The sequence below is a fragment of the Marmota marmota genome, unplaced genomic scaffold (genome assembly GCF_001458135.2).
Source record: "Marmota marmota marmota unplaced genomic scaffold, marMar, whole genome shotgun sequence".
In the NCBI taxonomy this organism is placed as follows: domain Eukaryota; kingdom Metazoa; phylum Chordata; class Mammalia; order Rodentia; family Sciuridae; genus Marmota; species Marmota marmota.
The window spans coordinates 492975-512007 of NW_026004437.1; the positions used below are offsets into that span (position 1 = coordinate 492975).

The window sequence follows — 19033 nt, forward strand, 5'->3', positions numbered from 1 at the left end:
AGAACATGAGCATCACAGAAAGAGAGAATGTTTAGTGGAAGTTCCTGGTTAGGCGTGGAGACAGAGCTCTGTGGGAAAGGCACCTCTCAGTTCTCTTTCCTTTCTAAATAAAATCAGCTCACACAGTCCAATTAACTAAAAGAAGAGAATGGCCAGGAGTCACCTGCTTGGTCTCTTCAGTGACAAAGTAAAGGCTTTCACAAGGAGCTGTCAGTTTTGCAGGAATCCAGAAAAATACTAAATGGTAGTGAATATTTTGTGTCTTCGTATGGTCAGTAGATGCCCAGCCAATCACTCCCTATGCCCTGGACATTCTGCCTATAAAACTGAGAGGTGAAATTAGCTAGTTTCTGGAATTCTCTCTCCCAGCTGGGAAGCACCTGGATCCCACTGAGGACAGCTGTCCCTGTCCTTCCCAGCAATGATCCCAGCTGGGAAGCACCTGGATCCCACTGAGGACAGCTGTCCCTGTCCTTCCCAGCAAGGGCTGTGCACTTGCATGGGGTTCTCTGTCCCTGTCATTCCCAGCAATGATGGAGGACCTGTGTTCCCTCCTCACTGCTGCTTTGCTGACAGCTGGTTTATTTGACACTCTCCTCCTTCTAAGGACAATTAGTATCCATCCAAGCTTCCCCTTGCGGGCTCATGTGTGGGAGGTATCAGCCCCAGCAGGCAGCCTCAACAGGCTCCTGTGAAAGTGAGGGACATCTCCACTGCTGACCCAGGGAACACAGAGGCCATCCCCGGAGTCCAAGGACCTCTCTGAACCAGCCATGGAACTGAGAGACACAGCACACAGGATTTTCTTTGCCTTCCTGTGGAAAAACCCAGCTGAGCCTATTCCCTGTGAGGACCTGCCTCTGAAATGTCCTTCAGCTTAGGTCCAGGTGGCTCTGATGTGCAGAAATATGCACTGATTTCCAATTAGATGCAGCACATGGCAGGTCCGAATACTTTAGGGCTGCCACTAAGCCAGGTCTCGGGGTTCATAGGGCCATCCTGAATTTTCATGTGCACATGAAATCCATGTAAGTCTGCAGAGTTTAAAAGTACCCAAAATACTTTGCTTCCTCTAGGATTGAGTAGCAACCAGAGGCTACTCCCACCGCAGATGGAGGGCAGAGATTGTTTGTTAATTATATCAAGAAGGAAAGTGAGAACAGGTCAGAGACAGCTTTAGAAGTGAAGTTATTTTTTCTGAAAAATATTTATTGATTCATATAATTTGTATTTTATATTTAAAAGGCAAGAAATGCTAACTGAAGGCTATTTGATGGGGAAATCATTTGGGAGGATGAAAGAGGACATTTCTGGAAGTAGCTGGGTGAGCCTTGGTGTGTCAAGTACAGGCCTTTCCAAGTCTGCCCTGAGGAACTCTTGAAAATAGCAAAGGTGTGGCTCTGTCTAGTCCAAAAAGTGAAATTATAACACTCAAAATCACACTCTCTTACCTGACTCCTGCCTTAAAATAAGGACAGAGTCACAGGATACAGGGCCACTCCACCACACACCCTCTGAGATATATTCCTTGTTCCTGCACCCTCAGCTGTCTGTGAATTTCCAGCCTCGTCCCTGACCAGCCCTGGCTCCCCAGAGGAGGAGCTGGCCTAGGGCAGAGGGGGCATCCTGTCACCTCCCTGGACAGGCTGGCAGCCCACACAGCATTGTGTTATCCTGAGTCCAGGTTGTCTTGCAAGGTTGATCTCAGCGTGCAGCTGAGGGGGAGGAGTGTAACAGAGGTCTGCACAGTGGCCCTCTTCTCTAGGCCCAAGCTGAATCTGCTTTGCATATCCCTCTCCAGAGAGTTCCCAACTCTCACAGGTACTATTAATGGACCCCCAGGAGAGGAGACAAGTCAGCAGGAGGGAGAGCAGGCACTCCTGGAAAGATGAGGTTCCTATCTCAGCTCCTGTGCTTTCTGCTGCTCTTCATCTCAGGTGAGCAAAAGAAGGGGACATGGTGCTCTGAGCCACCTTCCCATGGACATTGCCAGAGGGGACCCACTGAGAATGTGCCTGAGACAATCTTTCTCCAAAGGAAATGGATTCCTCACCCCAAATGTTTCCTTTGAGTAGTGAAGTATGAATGCTTTGCATGGTTAAATTGTGTCCTTACACTGACCTTGAAAAGTCTTATGGGATTGCAGGTGTGAAAATGGACACTGCCCTCACCCAGTCCCCAGCTCTCCTGGCTGTCTATCCTGGGGAAAGTACCACCATCACCTGCACAACCAACCTTAAGGAGAAGTCCAAGTTTTCTTGGTACCAGCAGAAACCAGGCCAGCCCCCTAAACTCCTGGTGCATGGCACATCCACCCTGGCTTCAGGAGTCCTAGCACAGTTCAGTTTCAGTCATTCAGGACCAGATTTTACCCTCACCATCAGCAACATGGAGACAAATGATGCTGGCACTTATTACTGTGTTGAGTGGCCAGGAGACCACAGTGACACATCCCCCGACAAAAACCCTCACAGCTGTGGAGAGCAGTGGCACCTCATGATTTATGAAGCCCAGGGTCCTGGGTGTGACTGCAGCTCCTCTGAGCCACTGTGTTTGTTCTGCCACCTGCAGAAACACCTCCAGATGGTACCCAATGACCCAGCACTGCTCTTCCAGAGAAAGGTGGTGGAGCTTGGTGACGTCCCTGGAGGATTCCAGGAGGAAGGTCAGACTTGGAGCATGAGATGTGCTTTGATTGAGCAGCTGCCCATCCATAGCACATCTGCACGGAGCCATGAGGACACAGCAGATGTCATGGCTGAAACCTTCCTCTCCTATTGGGAATCTGAGTCCTGGAGGGAGATAGCCACAATTAATTATATTCATAATTAAGCGTAAACTCTAAGCTGAAGGTGCCCTTGAGAGAACCTGCAGCCTCATAACACACAATTCAGGGTCATGCACCAGACAGAGGTTGGAAAGGAGAGAGGGGCTGTGCCCCTCAACCAGAAGACCCCCAAGCCCTCTCCTCCTAAAGATGGAAAACACCTCCCAATATGCCTTTGGCGGGAAGCCCAGCTTTAACTCATGGGTCTTGGGGGGATATTAGATTAAGCTCAGATTAGAGGTTGTGTCCTGTGCCACCCAGAGGAGCAGAGCAGTGAGTTTAGCTTGTCCTTCTTCAGAATAATGTCTCCTCTTGTCTAAGGGTCAGAAAATGAGGTTCAGTGGACCTGAAATCCCAGAGTGTCTAGGTCAGAGTTCTCAGAAAACAGGAGGGACAAATTTGTGTCACAGAAAACCTGCTGTGAGCACTGGGTACAGGATTCAGGAGTTAGGAGACCTGGTGTCTCGTCTGCTGTGCCCTCCAGACAGCATGTGTGGCAGCTGGGCCACCAGAAGGAGGTTTGTGTTCAGGCCTGCAGCCCTGTGGGAGGATGGAGTCCCCTGGATACAGTAATGCACTCCAGCATCCTCAGCTCCTCCCAGTGATCATCAGTGTGAAGTCTGTTCCTGACCCACTGCCACTGACTCTGCTTGAGACCCCAGAGACCTGTGTGGACACATACTAGGCTTTCTGGAGCCTGGCCTGGCTTCTGTACAGCCCAATAGACATAGGTGTTTCCATCACTGTGTAGGAGGCTCTGACTGGACCTGCAGGAGATGGAGGCTGGCTGTGCACTGGTGATGGGCAAGGAAAGGGGAGTGTGGGTCAGCACAATATGCCCACTGGTTCCTGAAATAATGACATTGAAATGCAAGGTTAGGTACATCATTAGGCATTTTCATGAGTTGTTTTTCCCATGAGCTTGAATCAGTTTTTGTGTGCATTATTTTGATTCTTTCCACCCAAATATTCAATTTCAAAACAGAAGCCAGTTAGCTCAGGTCTATTTGTTCTCTGAGATTCTTCCAACTTCATTTCCCTCTTTCTCTGTCTTCACTAGAGCACAACTCCTTAGTAAACCTCACCTGACCCATCTGGAGGACAAGAATAGCACATCTCCATGTGGATTCTCAGGGTTCACCCCCTCCCCCTTCTCCCTCCTCATCCCCTCTGTCCTCAACAGGGATCCAGAGCAGCAGCAGCCGCAGGAGATGAGCAGGGAGCCTCATTTTGAGAAGCTGAGGTGAGGAATTCTGGTGAGTCAAGGCCAGTTTAGAGGTGAGCTTTTATGTCAGCTTTGCAAGAAGGTCCTCCCCATGGAGCAGCATCCAAATCCCCAGGTGGGTGCTCTGGGGTGGAGGACCCAATGGTGTGAATGAAAATCTGTCCTGTCAGCAAGTTAACATGGCAGGTCCTGTCTTAGGAAGCTAAGAGAAAAAAATTTGTTTCCTGATGGGATAACAACCTGATTTACAGTTTCTTCCTGTTTTTCCTTGGAGATTTCCAATTTTTATTAATTTCCCAGGAACATATTAGTTTATTTTTTTAATAATGCCAAGTTTCCATAATCCTGTGGCAAATGTTATTTCTTTGTTCACATCAGGGTGTGATTACTTTTAGTGACATAACACGCACAGAGCAAAGGGCAGACACTTAAGTGTGAACCTGAATGGATTTTAAAGTACAGTCCTGACCCTGGAGGAGCTGCAGGAGATACCATTTCTCCTTCTGCCTCCTGCTGCCTGCTCCCCATCAACAGCCTCCCAAGGAGGCTCTATTCTGAGGTCTAGCACAACTGCTTGGGTCTTCTTGAACTTGAACTTCATGTGAAATTCAGTGTTGCCTTGTGTCCATAGCCTCTCTTGTTTCCTTACCATTTTGAGTCCTTCCTTGCTCCCTGTGGATGCTAGACCTGTCTGTGGTCATTTCCTAGGGTCCTAGAGGGCTTCTTCTGGGGATTCAGGTAGGGCTGTCTGTCTGCCCAGTGGCATCTTCATTTGTGCTGATTTGCCTCTATTGTTAAGGTCTGTTTAGGGGTATGGAATTCTGTTCTAACTTTCCTTTCAACATCCCTCACTCCACTGTCATTTGGTGTCCCTTGGTCACAGTGACAGTTGGCTGATGGCTTTGTGGCTGTCTGCAGAGAGTCAGTTTTCACTGGTTCATTTAGGGTTTTCTCTCAATTATCCCTTTCAGCATTTTTGCTCTAATGTGTGGTGTTAGAAATCTTTTCCTGTTTACTCTGACAGGTTGCTGTGATATACACATGAATCATCTGGAGGGGTCTCACTCCCGGTCCACCCAACCCACGTCCTCCCATATGATCACCAGCTGCCTGAGTGTGCTGCCACCCTCCTGTTGGGGACACTGCAGATCTCCTGGGCTGGGTGTGGAAGGTTGGGTCCCAGAAGACAGGCCACAGACTCCCCTACTTTTACCCTAAGCTCTAGGGCTTTACAGGAATGAACTTCTCAATCTGCTTTATTCCTGAGATAATTTCCAAAGAACAGAGTCATTCCTAATGATTTTAATGATTAATTTTCAGTTTTCTGCTTGTTTTCTTAGTCTGTTGTGCTCAGAGGATGCACCAAGTTGCTTGTGGCGGCAGAGCTGGCTGCACCTTCCCAAGTGAGTTTAAAGCCTGTTGTTGCCTCCCTGAAGGGGATGGGATGGGCAACTTGGCACACCACACAAGTACCTGTGAGCCTGGAATTGGGCTGGGTGCAGCTGGGTGCAGAGCGCTAGGGCAGCACGTGCAGGATCCGGGCTCCTTCAGCAGCACCTGGATGGGAAACCAGGGTTTGGGCTTAGTGCTCTCTTGTCACAGAGAAACCAAACCCTAAGCACATGCTGAACTCCAATCTGGAGACGCTTGCACTCACAGGTGTGCCCAGCAGTGTCTACAAACATTCTATGTAAGTAATAGGATTGATAAATCAGTCCACACCTGGGAGACAATGGGACAAGGACACATGCCAATATCAGGATCTCAAAGAGGAATTGCAAGTGTGGAGAGGAAACACAGGAGAGCTGGAGCTTACTCAGAAAGGCTCCTGCTCCCTCAACAGCATAGTTAAAATTATTCTGAAATAATTTTAGATGTGCAAAATTTAAAATATAAACCCAGATGATGGGAACGAGCTCTCAGCCAGAAGGAGGTGAAGGGCTCCTGGTCTGTCCACAGCAGGGTTCTGCCCTCACAGTCTGCTGCTTCATAAGCAGCCACAGGAAGGATGCCTGAGGCTACAGACACAGGGCTGGCAGGAGAGGGACCTGCTGATTCCCTGAGGTGAACACTGCACACTGAACCTGTGCTCTGGCCCTACACACTCCTCCAGGACTGCGCACAGTCACTAGGTGCCAATCAGAAATGAAACCATGGAAACCACCCCTCCCCCCTTCTCCTTCTCAAGCTCCTCCAAGCTCCCCTTTCACCAAACCCCATGTGATTATGCAAAGGGACACTCAGCATGGACACAGTTCTGCTGAGGGGTCCAGTCTGGGATTTCATCCAGTGATTTTTCCCCCCACTAATGCCATTTTTATGTTCCTGGACTTAATTTCAAATTCCTTTCTTTTTGGGGGGAGAGGGCCAGGGATTATTTGTCATGTGTCTTTATTTTCCTACCATCTGTGATTTTTTTTTTTTGTTAGTTTGTTTGATCTTTTCTTTCCTGACCTTGACACTTCCAAAGGTTTCAGATAAACTATTTTCCAGAATGTCCCTCTGATCAGGTTTTTCTGTTTTTTATTTTTATTTTATTTTTTTGGTATTGATCAGATTCACATTATATGTGTTTATAGGAAAGTTTCAGAAGGAATGCTTCTCCTTGCCGCATCATATCAGGGGTTACAAGTGACAATGTGACATTTCTGGGGAGGATAAACAAATGTGACTATGAAGCACTCTGTGTGAGGGAGATGAGGTCAGGAAACCTACCTGGTCACAGCTTCTCTAGTGTTAGTAATAGTCTTTCTCGAGCTGAGCCTGTGTTTTTAGTATTCCGTTCTGTTTGAACTTGCTCTCCAATAAAGAAGAGTGAAGAAATAAATTGTTTTCACTCAAATGACAAATGATTCCATGATGGACACTAAAGGCTGAAATGGAGAAAGGAACAGAAGAATGGGCTCATTACACCATGGGAGAGTCCACTAGAGAAAAGCCATGGCTGCGTCACAGATTTGGGTAAACAAATGGACATTTCCACCACTCGTTCCTGCTGAAGTCAAATGGACAGGTGGAGCAAGTACAGAGCTTCTTCCAAGGGGGTGAGGGGTGGAGCTGCCCTTGGTGACACTGGGTTCACCTTATCTGCAGTCACACAAGGACAACAAGCCATCACTACTGAGGAAAAGTGGACATGGCTGCTGAGCAGTCCAGGGGAAGAAGCTGAGGTCACAGGCCACACAGACACAGCTCTCCCCAGTCTTCCTCTTTGGAGACACACATTTGATTCCTTCAGTGGAGACATCCTCCTGAGATTTAAATTATTTCATCTCCCTGAAAATGCATAGCTCCACATATATGGCACTTGTTTCTGGAATTCTGTGGTTTTCCTAGTTTCAATTTCTGATTTGACAATCAACAGGATTTTGCCCTTAGATTTTTAGTGAATGAAGAAACAGAGGGGAGGTGAGAGGTTCTTCTAAAATTTGACAGCAAAGAATTACCACCAGGTATTCAAGGAAAACTAAACTTGTTAAGAGAAGTGGCAATGTGTCTGGGACAGTGGTAAAGAGCTCAGCACTGCAGTACGACAGCATAGGGAGGGGGACCCCAGTTCCTTAGAAGAGAAAATGGGGGAAGGCTGAAATGTACCTTATCTCATATTTGTAGCTCAGATTTACTTGACACACTGTCTGAGACAAAGTCCTGAGCTGGCAGCCACTCCTTAAGGGTACTCCTGCTCCCCTCCTTGGCTCCCAGCTATTTCCACCTCAGTCAAGCTTGGCCCTCCTCTGAGCAGGGTGCTGGCCCCACAGGGGAGGTTTGTGTTTGTATCTTCCCTTTGGAGATCCTGTGAGTGTCCTGTCCACAACAGAGTGTAGCACTTGTAGCCCTCAGGCCAACTATGAGTCATAAATGTAACCCAGACCTGCTCCCATAGAACCAGGCTGCCACCCCAGGACCCCTGTGGACAGCCTAGGAGCTGGCTGAGGGGAGAGTGTGGCTTCTGCTGGAACCATCTCACAGAGGTGCTTCCAAGACTGTGGCTGGTGGGGAGAGTGGCTGTGCAGGGCTTGGAGATGGTCCCTCCTGTGGGTGGAGTCAGAAGGGATGCAGAATGAATCAGCATGGCAGCCCACCAAGAAATACTCCGAACCAATAAACTCCCCATTGTAAAATGTGAACATGATCACAAGACAAAAATCGAGACAGAGAAAAATGATGCATCATATTCAAATATTTTGCACATAAATATAAAGCATTGTATAAGTGGTTCCTAAGATTTTAAGAAACTGTCAGCTTGAATCAATGTCTGCAAGGAATAAACACATGTTTTTATCAGTTTTCCTACAAACTGAATGGAAATAGCCAGCACAGTTCTTAACCTGCAAGTCACCCCTATGTAGACAGGATCCCATAGACCACAGAGCACCAGAGCCAGGAGACCTGCTTCTGGTCTGGGGGACTATCTAGCAATGGGGTTTCAGCCAGAGTGAGGAAGATCATTGCTGAGCTTTATTTTTAAGCCTGAGGCAGAAGCAGCTGAACAGCCCACATTCTTCTCTTGTAAAGAACCTCGAATAGCTATCGACAATTCTGATTCCAACCACAGGCTCCCACCAAAGGAAACTCAGTGTGGCTCCTGTGCAGACACCTGGGCATGGTCCACCCTAAACAGGACCTCAAAGATCAATGTGGGAGAAAAAGGGTCCCGGGCTGTCATTTGTCATTGGGACTGAGGTATATCTCCTTTGCCTGATTTTTTTTTTAATGTTGTCACAAATCTCAGCAAATGCATGGTTTTCCATTGTCCTTTTCCTCATTGAGAGGATGTTTCCACAGCTACTGAGGACTGAGGAAACTCGGCCACCCGTTCCCGTCTCTGGAGCCAGGAGGGGACTCTGCACATGAACAGATGTGAATATGAGCCTCATCTCCAAAGCCGTGACCTCTCACCTAGAGAGGTGTCTCACTTTCTCCACCTTGATGGGGAGTGCCTCCCTCCTGGTCCTCCTAGGCACTCATCTTCATGACCAGGTCATCCTCCAGGGACATATTCTATCATGTTTCCTGGATGAAACAGACCGTCCTGCTCACAGCAATTATGTAGGGTATATTTTCTTTGGGTGTCATTTACTGTGTCTGCACCATTTGGGAGATAGTATATGGCCCAGAGGAAGGGAGTGTGGCCAGCTGTCCCACTGTTATACACGGGAGCCTTCCCTGGGTGTGATTTGCTCTGTGTCCATGGAATCTGTTCAAAATGGCTGTTGGAAGGTGTATGCATAAAATTCCTTGGCAGGCCTCAGGCTGACCCAGTTCTCTCTTTATTCACTTAAGTTTTCTTATATTCTGCACGTATAACTGCAGACATGCTGGGAACTCACATCCTGAGGTAAGGGGGCAGCAGACTGGCAGAGTACAGGCTGCTCATCCCCCCATAGGAAGAAATGGCTGAAATGATTTGCACATGGAGATGCATCACCAGGAGTATAAACCACAAGGTGAGATACGTTTCTCAAATAAGGCACATCCTCCTAAACCTTTTGGTCACTAGCAGATCTAAGTCACCCTGGGCCCGTTTGCAGGTAATAAGTTTAATAGTTTCAGCTCCTAAATTGCTCTGGTAGAACAATTGTTCAATTTTCCCATATCCAACAAAAATATGTATAAATTATAGAAATAACAGCATCATTATTTGGACACAACAGTACACAAATAACAGTATCAGATCTGTTGCAGCATAGGTACTCTAAATGATTAAAATGCCCCTTTCCTCCCAGTGCTTTCATCCTGAAGCAATGCACAGACTGATAACAAGGTAATGCCATTTCTGCTTCTTCTGCTCTGATCCCCCTAGACTCCTACCCTGAGACCTTTTCTCAGAAAGGAATTGGAAGTTCTCTTAATTTTTCCATTTTGTATTCTAGACATGACGTTTAAAAGGATCAACTAGTCTGCATACTGGGAAATTACAAATTATCTACAAAGGTACCTCATTTTCATGTGTTGCTGGGTAAACCTATTATGAAAGAAGGTCTTAAGAAATCACCTACTAAGAAAGAAAATTTAAGGGGATCCTCCCAACTTAATACAGATAAGAAAAATATCAGAAATTTAATTTTTCTTTAATTGTGATATTAACAATCTTACTGCTGCTGCACATGGTTCAGTAAGTTAAATCAGATTTCAAAAGATCCAAATACATACATTGTAATGTTTCAGGACTCATGCCAGGTGTTTGACCTCATCTGAAAGGATAGTGTACTATTACTTAGCCAAGCTTTAGCCTCCAACAAGAAGGAGCCCACCCTAAAAGCAAGGTCGGGAACACCTACATCTTGCCCAATTCATTTCAGATTTTGGGGCAGGGTGCATCTCCATATCCTGGGTCCTCTCTTGTCATTCTCTTCCCATCCTTCTGACTAACTTCTTCCCTCTCATATTCCATCATGGAAACATAATCATCCCCTCTTAGATGGGAAAAAAAAAAAAAAAAAAAAAAAACAAGATATCTAACTGCCTTCCCATCATCCCATCAGGTAATTGACAAGAGGTTGCATGACCCACACAAGAGACTTTCTACCTAAGATCTCTTTGCAAGTTCTCCCTATATTAAAATGGCCAATGGCTTTTGTCAAAATGACACGAAATCATGACATGGTGGAAATATTTGGGGAATCAGAGGACTGACTCCCTCTCAGGGAGACTCCAGAAAATATCATAATTCTCTGACCATCCTGCTGCCACTCCAACAGATCTCCAGGCCTCCCCCCCTGGGCTTTAAGTAGCACAAACTGATTATCTACCTGTTCTGAAGTCAGAATTGGTTCTGAGCCAAGATCAAGGGCTCAGGATAGCTGAGTTCCTCCAGGAGGCTTCTCGGAGTGTGTCTACCTCAAACCTTTCCATTTCCCAATTGCACCCATCCTACCTGCTCCTGGACCCTTCCCCATCACTCAAGACCCCTTTCCATGTTCAAGGCCCCTCTCTGCTTGAGATTCCCTCCCTCGACAGTGAGGGCTATGTTGGTCTCTTCCAGGTAATTCTGAACACACTCCACATCTTATAATTCTCAACTCAATCACATGCACCAAATTCCTTTTCCATATATGGTGGTATTCATAGACTCATGCAAAAAGGCACTCGTGAATTACTTGAGGGACTCCTCTCGTGGAAGACAGGGAAATTTAGGTTTGGCATTGAAAACTATGTTGTGGCTCCTCTCACTCAATGGATTGCCCAATGCACATGACCTCTGTGTTCACTCTATTAGGAAGATCCCTCTGGTAGCTCCAGTGTTGGGCACAATCCATTGGAAACTGGGCAGCCTACCTCTTACCCATGCTGTGCCAATGTCCACAAACCCCAAACCATCATAGAGTTTATATATCTTCCTCTCTTTATGTCTATTTTTGTTTTTACTTCCAAAGCCTATACTATCCCCTTGTTTTTTTCATGCCTCCTCCTCATCCTCCAAGGGTCAGTAACACAGAACTGTGCTTATGTCATGGGCTAGGCTACATGGGCAGTGACCACACAGACTCCATTTTGCGCTGAAACTCCATGTCCTGTAAGAAGTGCTTCGCCCCTGCCTCTGTGCCCCTCAACAGTGGCTGGCACAGCATGTTTGGCAGCACAAAATGGCAATTCTTATACATTATAAAAATGTTCTTTCCTTTATTCCCATTTTTTCTTGGATAAAGTACCCTGTCAGGTTAATTATATAGATGTTACTAACATTTTTTTTTTTAATTTGTACTCAATGAGGGAGGTTTGGGCCCACTCCCTTTTCTGCTTATAATTTTAGATCTCATGACATTTGTTCATGGTTTTGAATCATAGCAATAGCCACTTATGTTTTAATGTGGTTTTGGACTATGTAGTTTGTACTCAAACCGAAGGAGGGGGTCTGAGGGTGTAGGCTTGCAGCCTCCCCATTGGTCCCCCAGCTGGTGGGTCTGGACCATCAACTGTTAAATAATGTTTCCATTTCCTGCTCTAATATCCACTTGGTGATTTATTACAATCTCGCCTGAACACTTAAAACACAAGAACAGCCTGTCCTCAACCAGGAAATACTACAGATCACTCCTCACAGCTCAGGGGGCTGACTGTGTCCTGTGGCCCCAGGAACCATGTTCTCCAAAGCAAATCTGAGCTTCCCTGGTCTGACCTGGGACACCTGGACACACTGAGCCTGTGTTGCAATCAACAGGAGGAGCCTCCCTGCAGCTGTGCCCAGCCTGCCCAGCCCTGCTGATTTGCATGTGCCCACAGCACAGCCCAATGCCCTGAGGACTTCTTAAGAGGATGCTCACACTTCCTGCAGGAGTCAGTCCCAGTCAGGGCACAGCATGGCCATGAGGGCTCCTTCTCAGCTCCTGGGGCTCCTGTTGCTCTGCCTCCCAGATAAGTAGGGACAGCACTGGGGATTTACTAATCACAGTGTGGTCAGTGCTGCCTGGCTACTCAGGAAAGTCCTCTTGTAACATCACTACAAGGATTTTTTTTTTTTTTTATGTTTCTAATGGCAGGTGTCAGATGTGACATCACGATGACCCAGTCTCCATCCTTCTTGCCTGTGTCTCCTGGAGACAGAGTTGCCATCACCTGCAGGGTCAGTGAGGATATTTATGATGGTATACACTGGTATCAGCAGAAACCAGGGCAAGCTCCTAAGCTCCTCATCTATGGTGCATCCAACCTGCAACCTGGAGTCCCCTGGAGGTTCAGTGGCAGTGGATCTGGAACAGATTACACTCTCACCATCAGTAGCATGGAGCCTGAAGATGTTCCCACTTGTTTTTGTCAACAGAGTTGGGATTTCCCTCCCACAGTGATACAGGTCATGACAAAAAACCTCCCAGGGAAGAAGAAGTGTGAGGCTGGGCTGCCCCAGCTGCTCCTCTTGCTGCCACCACCTGCTGAGGGCACTGCTCAGAGGCAGCCAGGCCCTGAGAACTACAAGGAGGGTCAGTCAGAAGATTCAGGAGGCTCCTCTGCACCCTGACTCTTTTATTCAATACAGCCCCAGCAGACAACCATGACAATATTCTCACTGGTATGATAAAGAAAATAATTTAAGACCTGAAGAGATGGAATTAAGCAGTATCAGGGGTTGTGCAGCAAAGCTAGGCCTCTCCATGTATTCCACATGGGAATATTTTAAGAATTTATTTTTAGTACAGTGTAAGTCCCAGAAAAACTGGGATGAAATGCAGAGTTCTCCTGTGTCCCTCTGCTCCCAAAACACCTCCGTCATCAGCATCTCTCAGACACTGTTGCATTTCTTACAATTCATCAGCCTCTTCCCACATTTACAGTCACACTAGGGTCACTTTTTGCATTCTATGGAATTAGACAAGTGCACAGTGATATGTGTCCCATAGTGTGTCTTGTCTATTCCCTCATTGAGGTGTTTTCTCATGTGTTTTAATTTGCATTTCCCTGGTGACCTGGGATGTCACAGTGATGTTTGGACAGATGTCCACAATGTGCAGTCTTCATAGCCAGCTGTCAAATGCTTAGAGTGAAAAAATCACAGAGGTGAAAAATCACAGAGGCTTTCAGTGTGGCTGTGAGGGGAGCTGAGAGGCACCTCCTGGTTCATTCTGAGTCCCTGTGCATTTGCCTTCTCAGGGTTCTCCCAGGGTTCTCTAGCTGGGTGTGACCTTTGCTGTCTCTCCAGCTGCCTCCTTCCTCTGTCTGCTCAGTTCCCCTGCTGAACTCACCTCTGCTTTCATTGTGGTGGATGCATTTTTCAGTTCTGAAACTTTCATTTTTTTTGCCTTTGGACAGTTTCAATACTCTTGTTGATGCTTTCTGATTGATTTTCATTTCTTTCAAACACATTTGCAGGTTATCATTGATGCTCTTTTATGGTGGCTGCTTTAAAATCCCGTTCATATAATCCTTAAATACATTTCAACTCAGTGTTAATGTGAACTGACTGAATTTTCTCATTCACATGGGTTTATCCAGGTTTTCATATAATGAAGGATGCTTTTTTACCTGGACATTACTGGTATTGGGTCTCCTCATAGGCCTAAAATTCTTAATTTCTAGCAAGCTCCTATTTAGTGCCAGTGCTTTGATTTCTGGTCTACAGAGGGCCACAGCTCACTCAAAAAAAAAAAAAAAAAAAAAAAAAAAAGGTTTCTTATCCTGCTAGGCCCAGGAAGCTCATTCCCCTTGGAAGCACTTAGTCCCCACAGATGCCTGAATTCAAGGCAAATTCTCTTAATCACTCATGGTCACTTTCATATCAGTGGGATAAAATTCCAACAGTCATCTAACTTAGAGAAGAAAAAGTTTATTTAAGTACATTGGTTCAGAAAGTCAGTCCATGGTCAGCTGACCCCATTGCTCTGGGCCCAGTTGGGCAGAATTTCAAGGCATAAGGGTGTGGGGGAGGAGAGCTGCTTCACACTTGGTGGCCAGGAAGTGCAAAAAGAGAGGGGAAGGAGCCTCAGGGAGGACACACCTTCCAGGGCTCACCCCTAGTGACCACCTTCTCCAGCCACAACCCCGTGCCCTCAGTCACCACACCGTTAGTCCACTCAGGTCAGGAAGGACTGAATAACCTCAACTCTTCTCTTCTTGTCATTTCACCTCTGAATACTCCTGCATTAGCACAGTAGGTGTAAGGGTCACCGGAAGTTGAAACCAAAGCACAGTCTACAGAAGTGCATATGCAATGACATCAATATAACTGTTTTGATTGTAGCAGAATTTTTTTTCTTAAAACAGTGACTCATGGTCTGGAACCAAATACCACACATGGCACATGATCTGAGGGAAGTACGTCATGGAGCAGAAAACTAGGAAGTCCTCACTGTGTCCTTTCCCTTTCCTCTTTCCATCACTAGCCTGCCACAGAAAAGCTGCAGCCTTTGCTGAGCTCTGGGTTTGCAGGGGCAGGAATTAAAATATTCTCCTTATTTTAGTTTCTTCTGATTGTTCCCAATTTTACTCTATCTTCATTTGAGGACAGCTCTCATCTGCTTTTGACAAGTGTATATCTTCTCAGGATCACTTGGACTCTGATTTCTGTCTTCTCCCTCCATGCCCTGAACCAACCCCCTTTCCAGGAATGCATGCACAGATCTTTGACAAGAACACACATCTTTCCACACAGAGCTTGTGACCCTACACTCTTCTTAAATATGGGCTTGATAAAATATATCAGAGCCATCCATCATTCTGGCTATACTGTGGGGGCAGTCACCTTACCTGTGGCACCTTATGATGCTAATGCATTCAAGTAAAAAACCTATCCATGCCCCCACCCTTTCACATTAACTGATGGGGACAATCCTCATGGTTCTCAGAGTGAGCTCATGATGAGGTGTAGGGTAAGAGAGAAACTTGGTACTAGACACCCAGTATCTGTACATGAATCTTTGCTCTGAATCTTCTGATTCCCAGAGCTGTCATCTGCATCTTAGAATAAAGTGTTTTCTATCTACTCTTTCATGTTTTCAAAATGATATTTGGCATAAAACCCCAACATTGAAAATGCATATTTGGATCTCAGTTGATGACATTTGTTAATAATTTTCACAAATTAGTTTATAAAATTATATCATTTTTTAATCATTTATTTTTCAGCATTGCACAGATTTTATCCCAAACTTTGCAAAAAAATAATAAAATGATATTTCTACACTGTGGCTTCTGATAGAAACATTCACCAGTTATCTTCACAAAACAATTTCATACGAGAGAACATCACACTTATAGCCTGGAATTGTGCCAAGAGTTTTGAATTCAAATGTGAAAATAAACTGAGTGGGGGGAGCTTCTATAGGACACCAGGTGTGCATGTGTGTGAGCTCTGTGCACTGGATTGGAAGCACAATATTTTCAAGTTCTATTCCATGTACTCTAGGTTCATATAGAGCACCCCACTCCCTTCAGGTCAAAACTCAAGGAAAGAGAGCTGTAATTACTCACCTGGTCCTGAAGCTGCTCCTCAGTCCCAACTGCCTTCCCAAGATTGACCCTTGCATGAAGCCCCAATCTCCTGGGTCTCTTCCTCTTCTTTATGGGATACATTAAAACTTTATTGATATTTTACACACAAGCTATCTTTGTATCACTTCAAAAAAATCATTGTTGTTCTTGTAACCATCTTTTCCATTTCCTAATAGATATTTTTTCAACTGTGAAAGTAATTGTACCTGAAATTTAATGGAATTCACCATTTTTTTTCAATATAAAGCCCAAACATTCTCTGATGTTTGAGGGTTTTCAGGTTCATGGCAGAGTTTGTGGGAACAAGTTACAGCCCTCACATGGGGTCAAGTGCACTTGAGCCAGTTTGTGATCTAGGCTTTGATGTCCTTGTGGTCGTGGGGACCAAGCCATGAAGGAAACAGTGGCTGCAGGAGTGAAAGTGGGCAGAATCATTTCAACCCTGATGAACTATGTGTGGGTCTTCTGTGGTGAGTGGGGTGTGGAGGGTGTGGCTCTTCCCCTCTGTGGATCCAGAAAGGCATAGGGGCATCTGGAGATGAATCTGAGATGGGAGATGGGATACCCATGACCAATAAAGGACAACAAAAGCAAAGACAACAAAGTGCCCCTGGGAACAGCAGGGGCCCCAAGAATACTGTTCATTGAAAAGCATATATATATATATATATATATATATATACACACACACACATACATTTTTTTTAACTTCTGTAGTGTGCAAAGTCAACCAGGTCTACCGTAATTGATAACCTTTTCAAAATAATTCAAATAATAATCACTAGTTAACTGATCACAGTCCCCAGCTAGAAGAGCCAACATTAAAAAGATTGACAAGGCATAAATGTGCATGATATTCCTTACTTATCATCCTCTTCTTCCCCCTTCACTAGTGACTTTCTGATATATTTCTAGAGTCTGCAAAATAATCTGTTTTCTTCTTCAACTTGGCCTCTGCAGAGGGTTCCTGTGTAGGTGTCCTTGGACATCTTCACTTTCTCCTCCTTTTTCCATGTCTTCTGTCCGTGCATTAGTGGCTGGGATGAGTCATAGCTGTGATGTGCTGAACCTCCCTGGCCACAGCAGACTCCAGTCCTCAGCCAAGGACCAAGCTCCTGACATACCCTCCCCTGCAGAGCCCCTGGGTCACCATCCTCCTGCCCCACCTCCAAGTGAGTCTGTTCTTGATACAAATATAATGTCAGAAAATTTTATTAAAAAAGAAAAATCAAAGCTGCTCTTGCCAGGCAGCTAACACACCAGTCACTGGTTACCCTGGAGCCCCAGGACTCCTACAGGAGGATGGGAGTCTGAGCAGGGTCCTCAGGGGGCCAGGAGTAGGTCCCTCCCTTGCTCAGCACCTGCAGAGGCTTAGGGGAGAGGCCCAATGTCTGGTGGCACCTCGAACTGCAGTACCTCTGGGACCTTCCCTGCTACTCTCCTGGGCCCTGTGTGACCCCACCCAACTGCTGAGTGCTGGCCCTGGGCCTGAGAGCCTCTGGGAGCTGCTAAGGTCTCACAGAGGCTCTGGAAGGAATTGAGTGGGAAGCAGTAGGTGGGTTGGCAGCTCCACACCAGGATCCCCCCACAGCTCCCACCCCTATGCCTGCACCATGCAGGGTCACTTAGGCCCCTTCTTTCTTTGACAAAACCACATCTTTGGCATCTCATGTGTGTCAAACAGCCAAGACATCAACTGCCCAAGACCAGCATGGCTTATGAATTTGTGATAAACTGATAATCCTTTGTCCTTGAGTAGAAGTAAAATTTCTTGAGGAGAGTGGTCACTTGAGTTTGCTACAGTATCTCACCTAGTGATAAAGGAAGAGAAACAACTTCATGAACTGGGGAGAAAATATCCATGGTAAAGACATTGGGACCCCAGGTACAGATCCTGCCTATTGATCCTCCACAGTCCTGTCACTAGAGAGCAAACGTACTCTTGACCACGACCTGCACAGATGAGACAAACTGGGTTTAAATGGGCTGGCTGCAAGTTTAAGCTAAGAAGAAGGAGGCAAAAAAAAAAAAAAAAAACATAACAGAAACAATTTTGGCATCAACATCAGGACAGCTCTTTGACCATAAGGGCCTAACTTCCATGCTGAAAAAAAAGGGAGAGTGAGAGCTCACATTTTCTTTATTTTATAAGGGGGAAATCAGAGGAAGGGAAAAGTTTTCAAAGGTTTTCATGATGTCTTGTGGTCAGCAGATTGATTGACATCTTGGCAGGTCACACCCACCTCAGGTGCTGTGTGTGATCTTAGGCAGAGCTAGAGGGTGAGGTGCACCTGCATCATGTGATCAATCACTGACAGGGACTTTGCAGTGCCAGACCTGTCCCCTCAGAAGGCAACTATGCACAATCCATACGCAGCCCATGGGCAGCTCCTGAAAACACACCAGAAAATAAACAATCCAAGAAAACTGATCTAGAAGCCCTTGGACAGGAGCAGTGATCCCATCCCATGGGGGCTACTAAGGCTTGGGAGCTCTGCCCTGCCCTCAGGCCCACAGGGATCTGGGGCTCTGGACATGGGCTGTATCTCCCCAGATGCAAGCTCAGTTAGGGTTTCTGATCTACTTTGTGACTATAATAACCACAACCCAACACAGGGAACTTTCCCCCAGGGATTCACAGAGTGCAATCAGAATACAGGTCAGCAGAGGACCAGGCTGGTAAGAGGACAAGGCCCTGCTCTGAGGGTGCCCCAGGTGAGCAATGAGGATGGAGTGTCCTTATGAATTCAAAGAGGGAAGAGAACACACTGAGAGCCCATTCAGTGATTGTGACCAGACCTGGAGGTGTCCAGAGAGGAGGGGACAGAAGTTGAAGAGAAAGGTGTTACAGTTTCAGTGATGTCCCCAGGAAGTCCCCAGAGCCCTCATCAAGGATAAGGTCACTTTTCAATGCACAGAGGCCCAGGATGGGCAGAGCTCCATCTTCACTAGAGCCATGAAAGTAACTAATCCTTGCTTCTGAAATTACTCTAACCTCTCCAGAAAGACACTTAGAAAAGAGCCTGTGTAGGCTTTGCCTGTTCTTCTCAGGATGGGAG

The 19033-nt window shown here is 46.2% G+C and overlaps 1 gene segment (V, D, J or C); it reads left to right on the forward strand.

Annotated features, from left to right (window-relative positions):
* The window catches only part of LOC125614618, a 188019-nt gene extending 174778 nt beyond the window's left edge, over positions 1-13241 (forward strand). The window contains 1 exon segment of the V gene segment in view: positions 12533-13241. Coding sequence covers positions 12533-13008 — 476 coding nt within the window.
* Positions 13242-19033: the final 5792 nt, after the last annotated feature.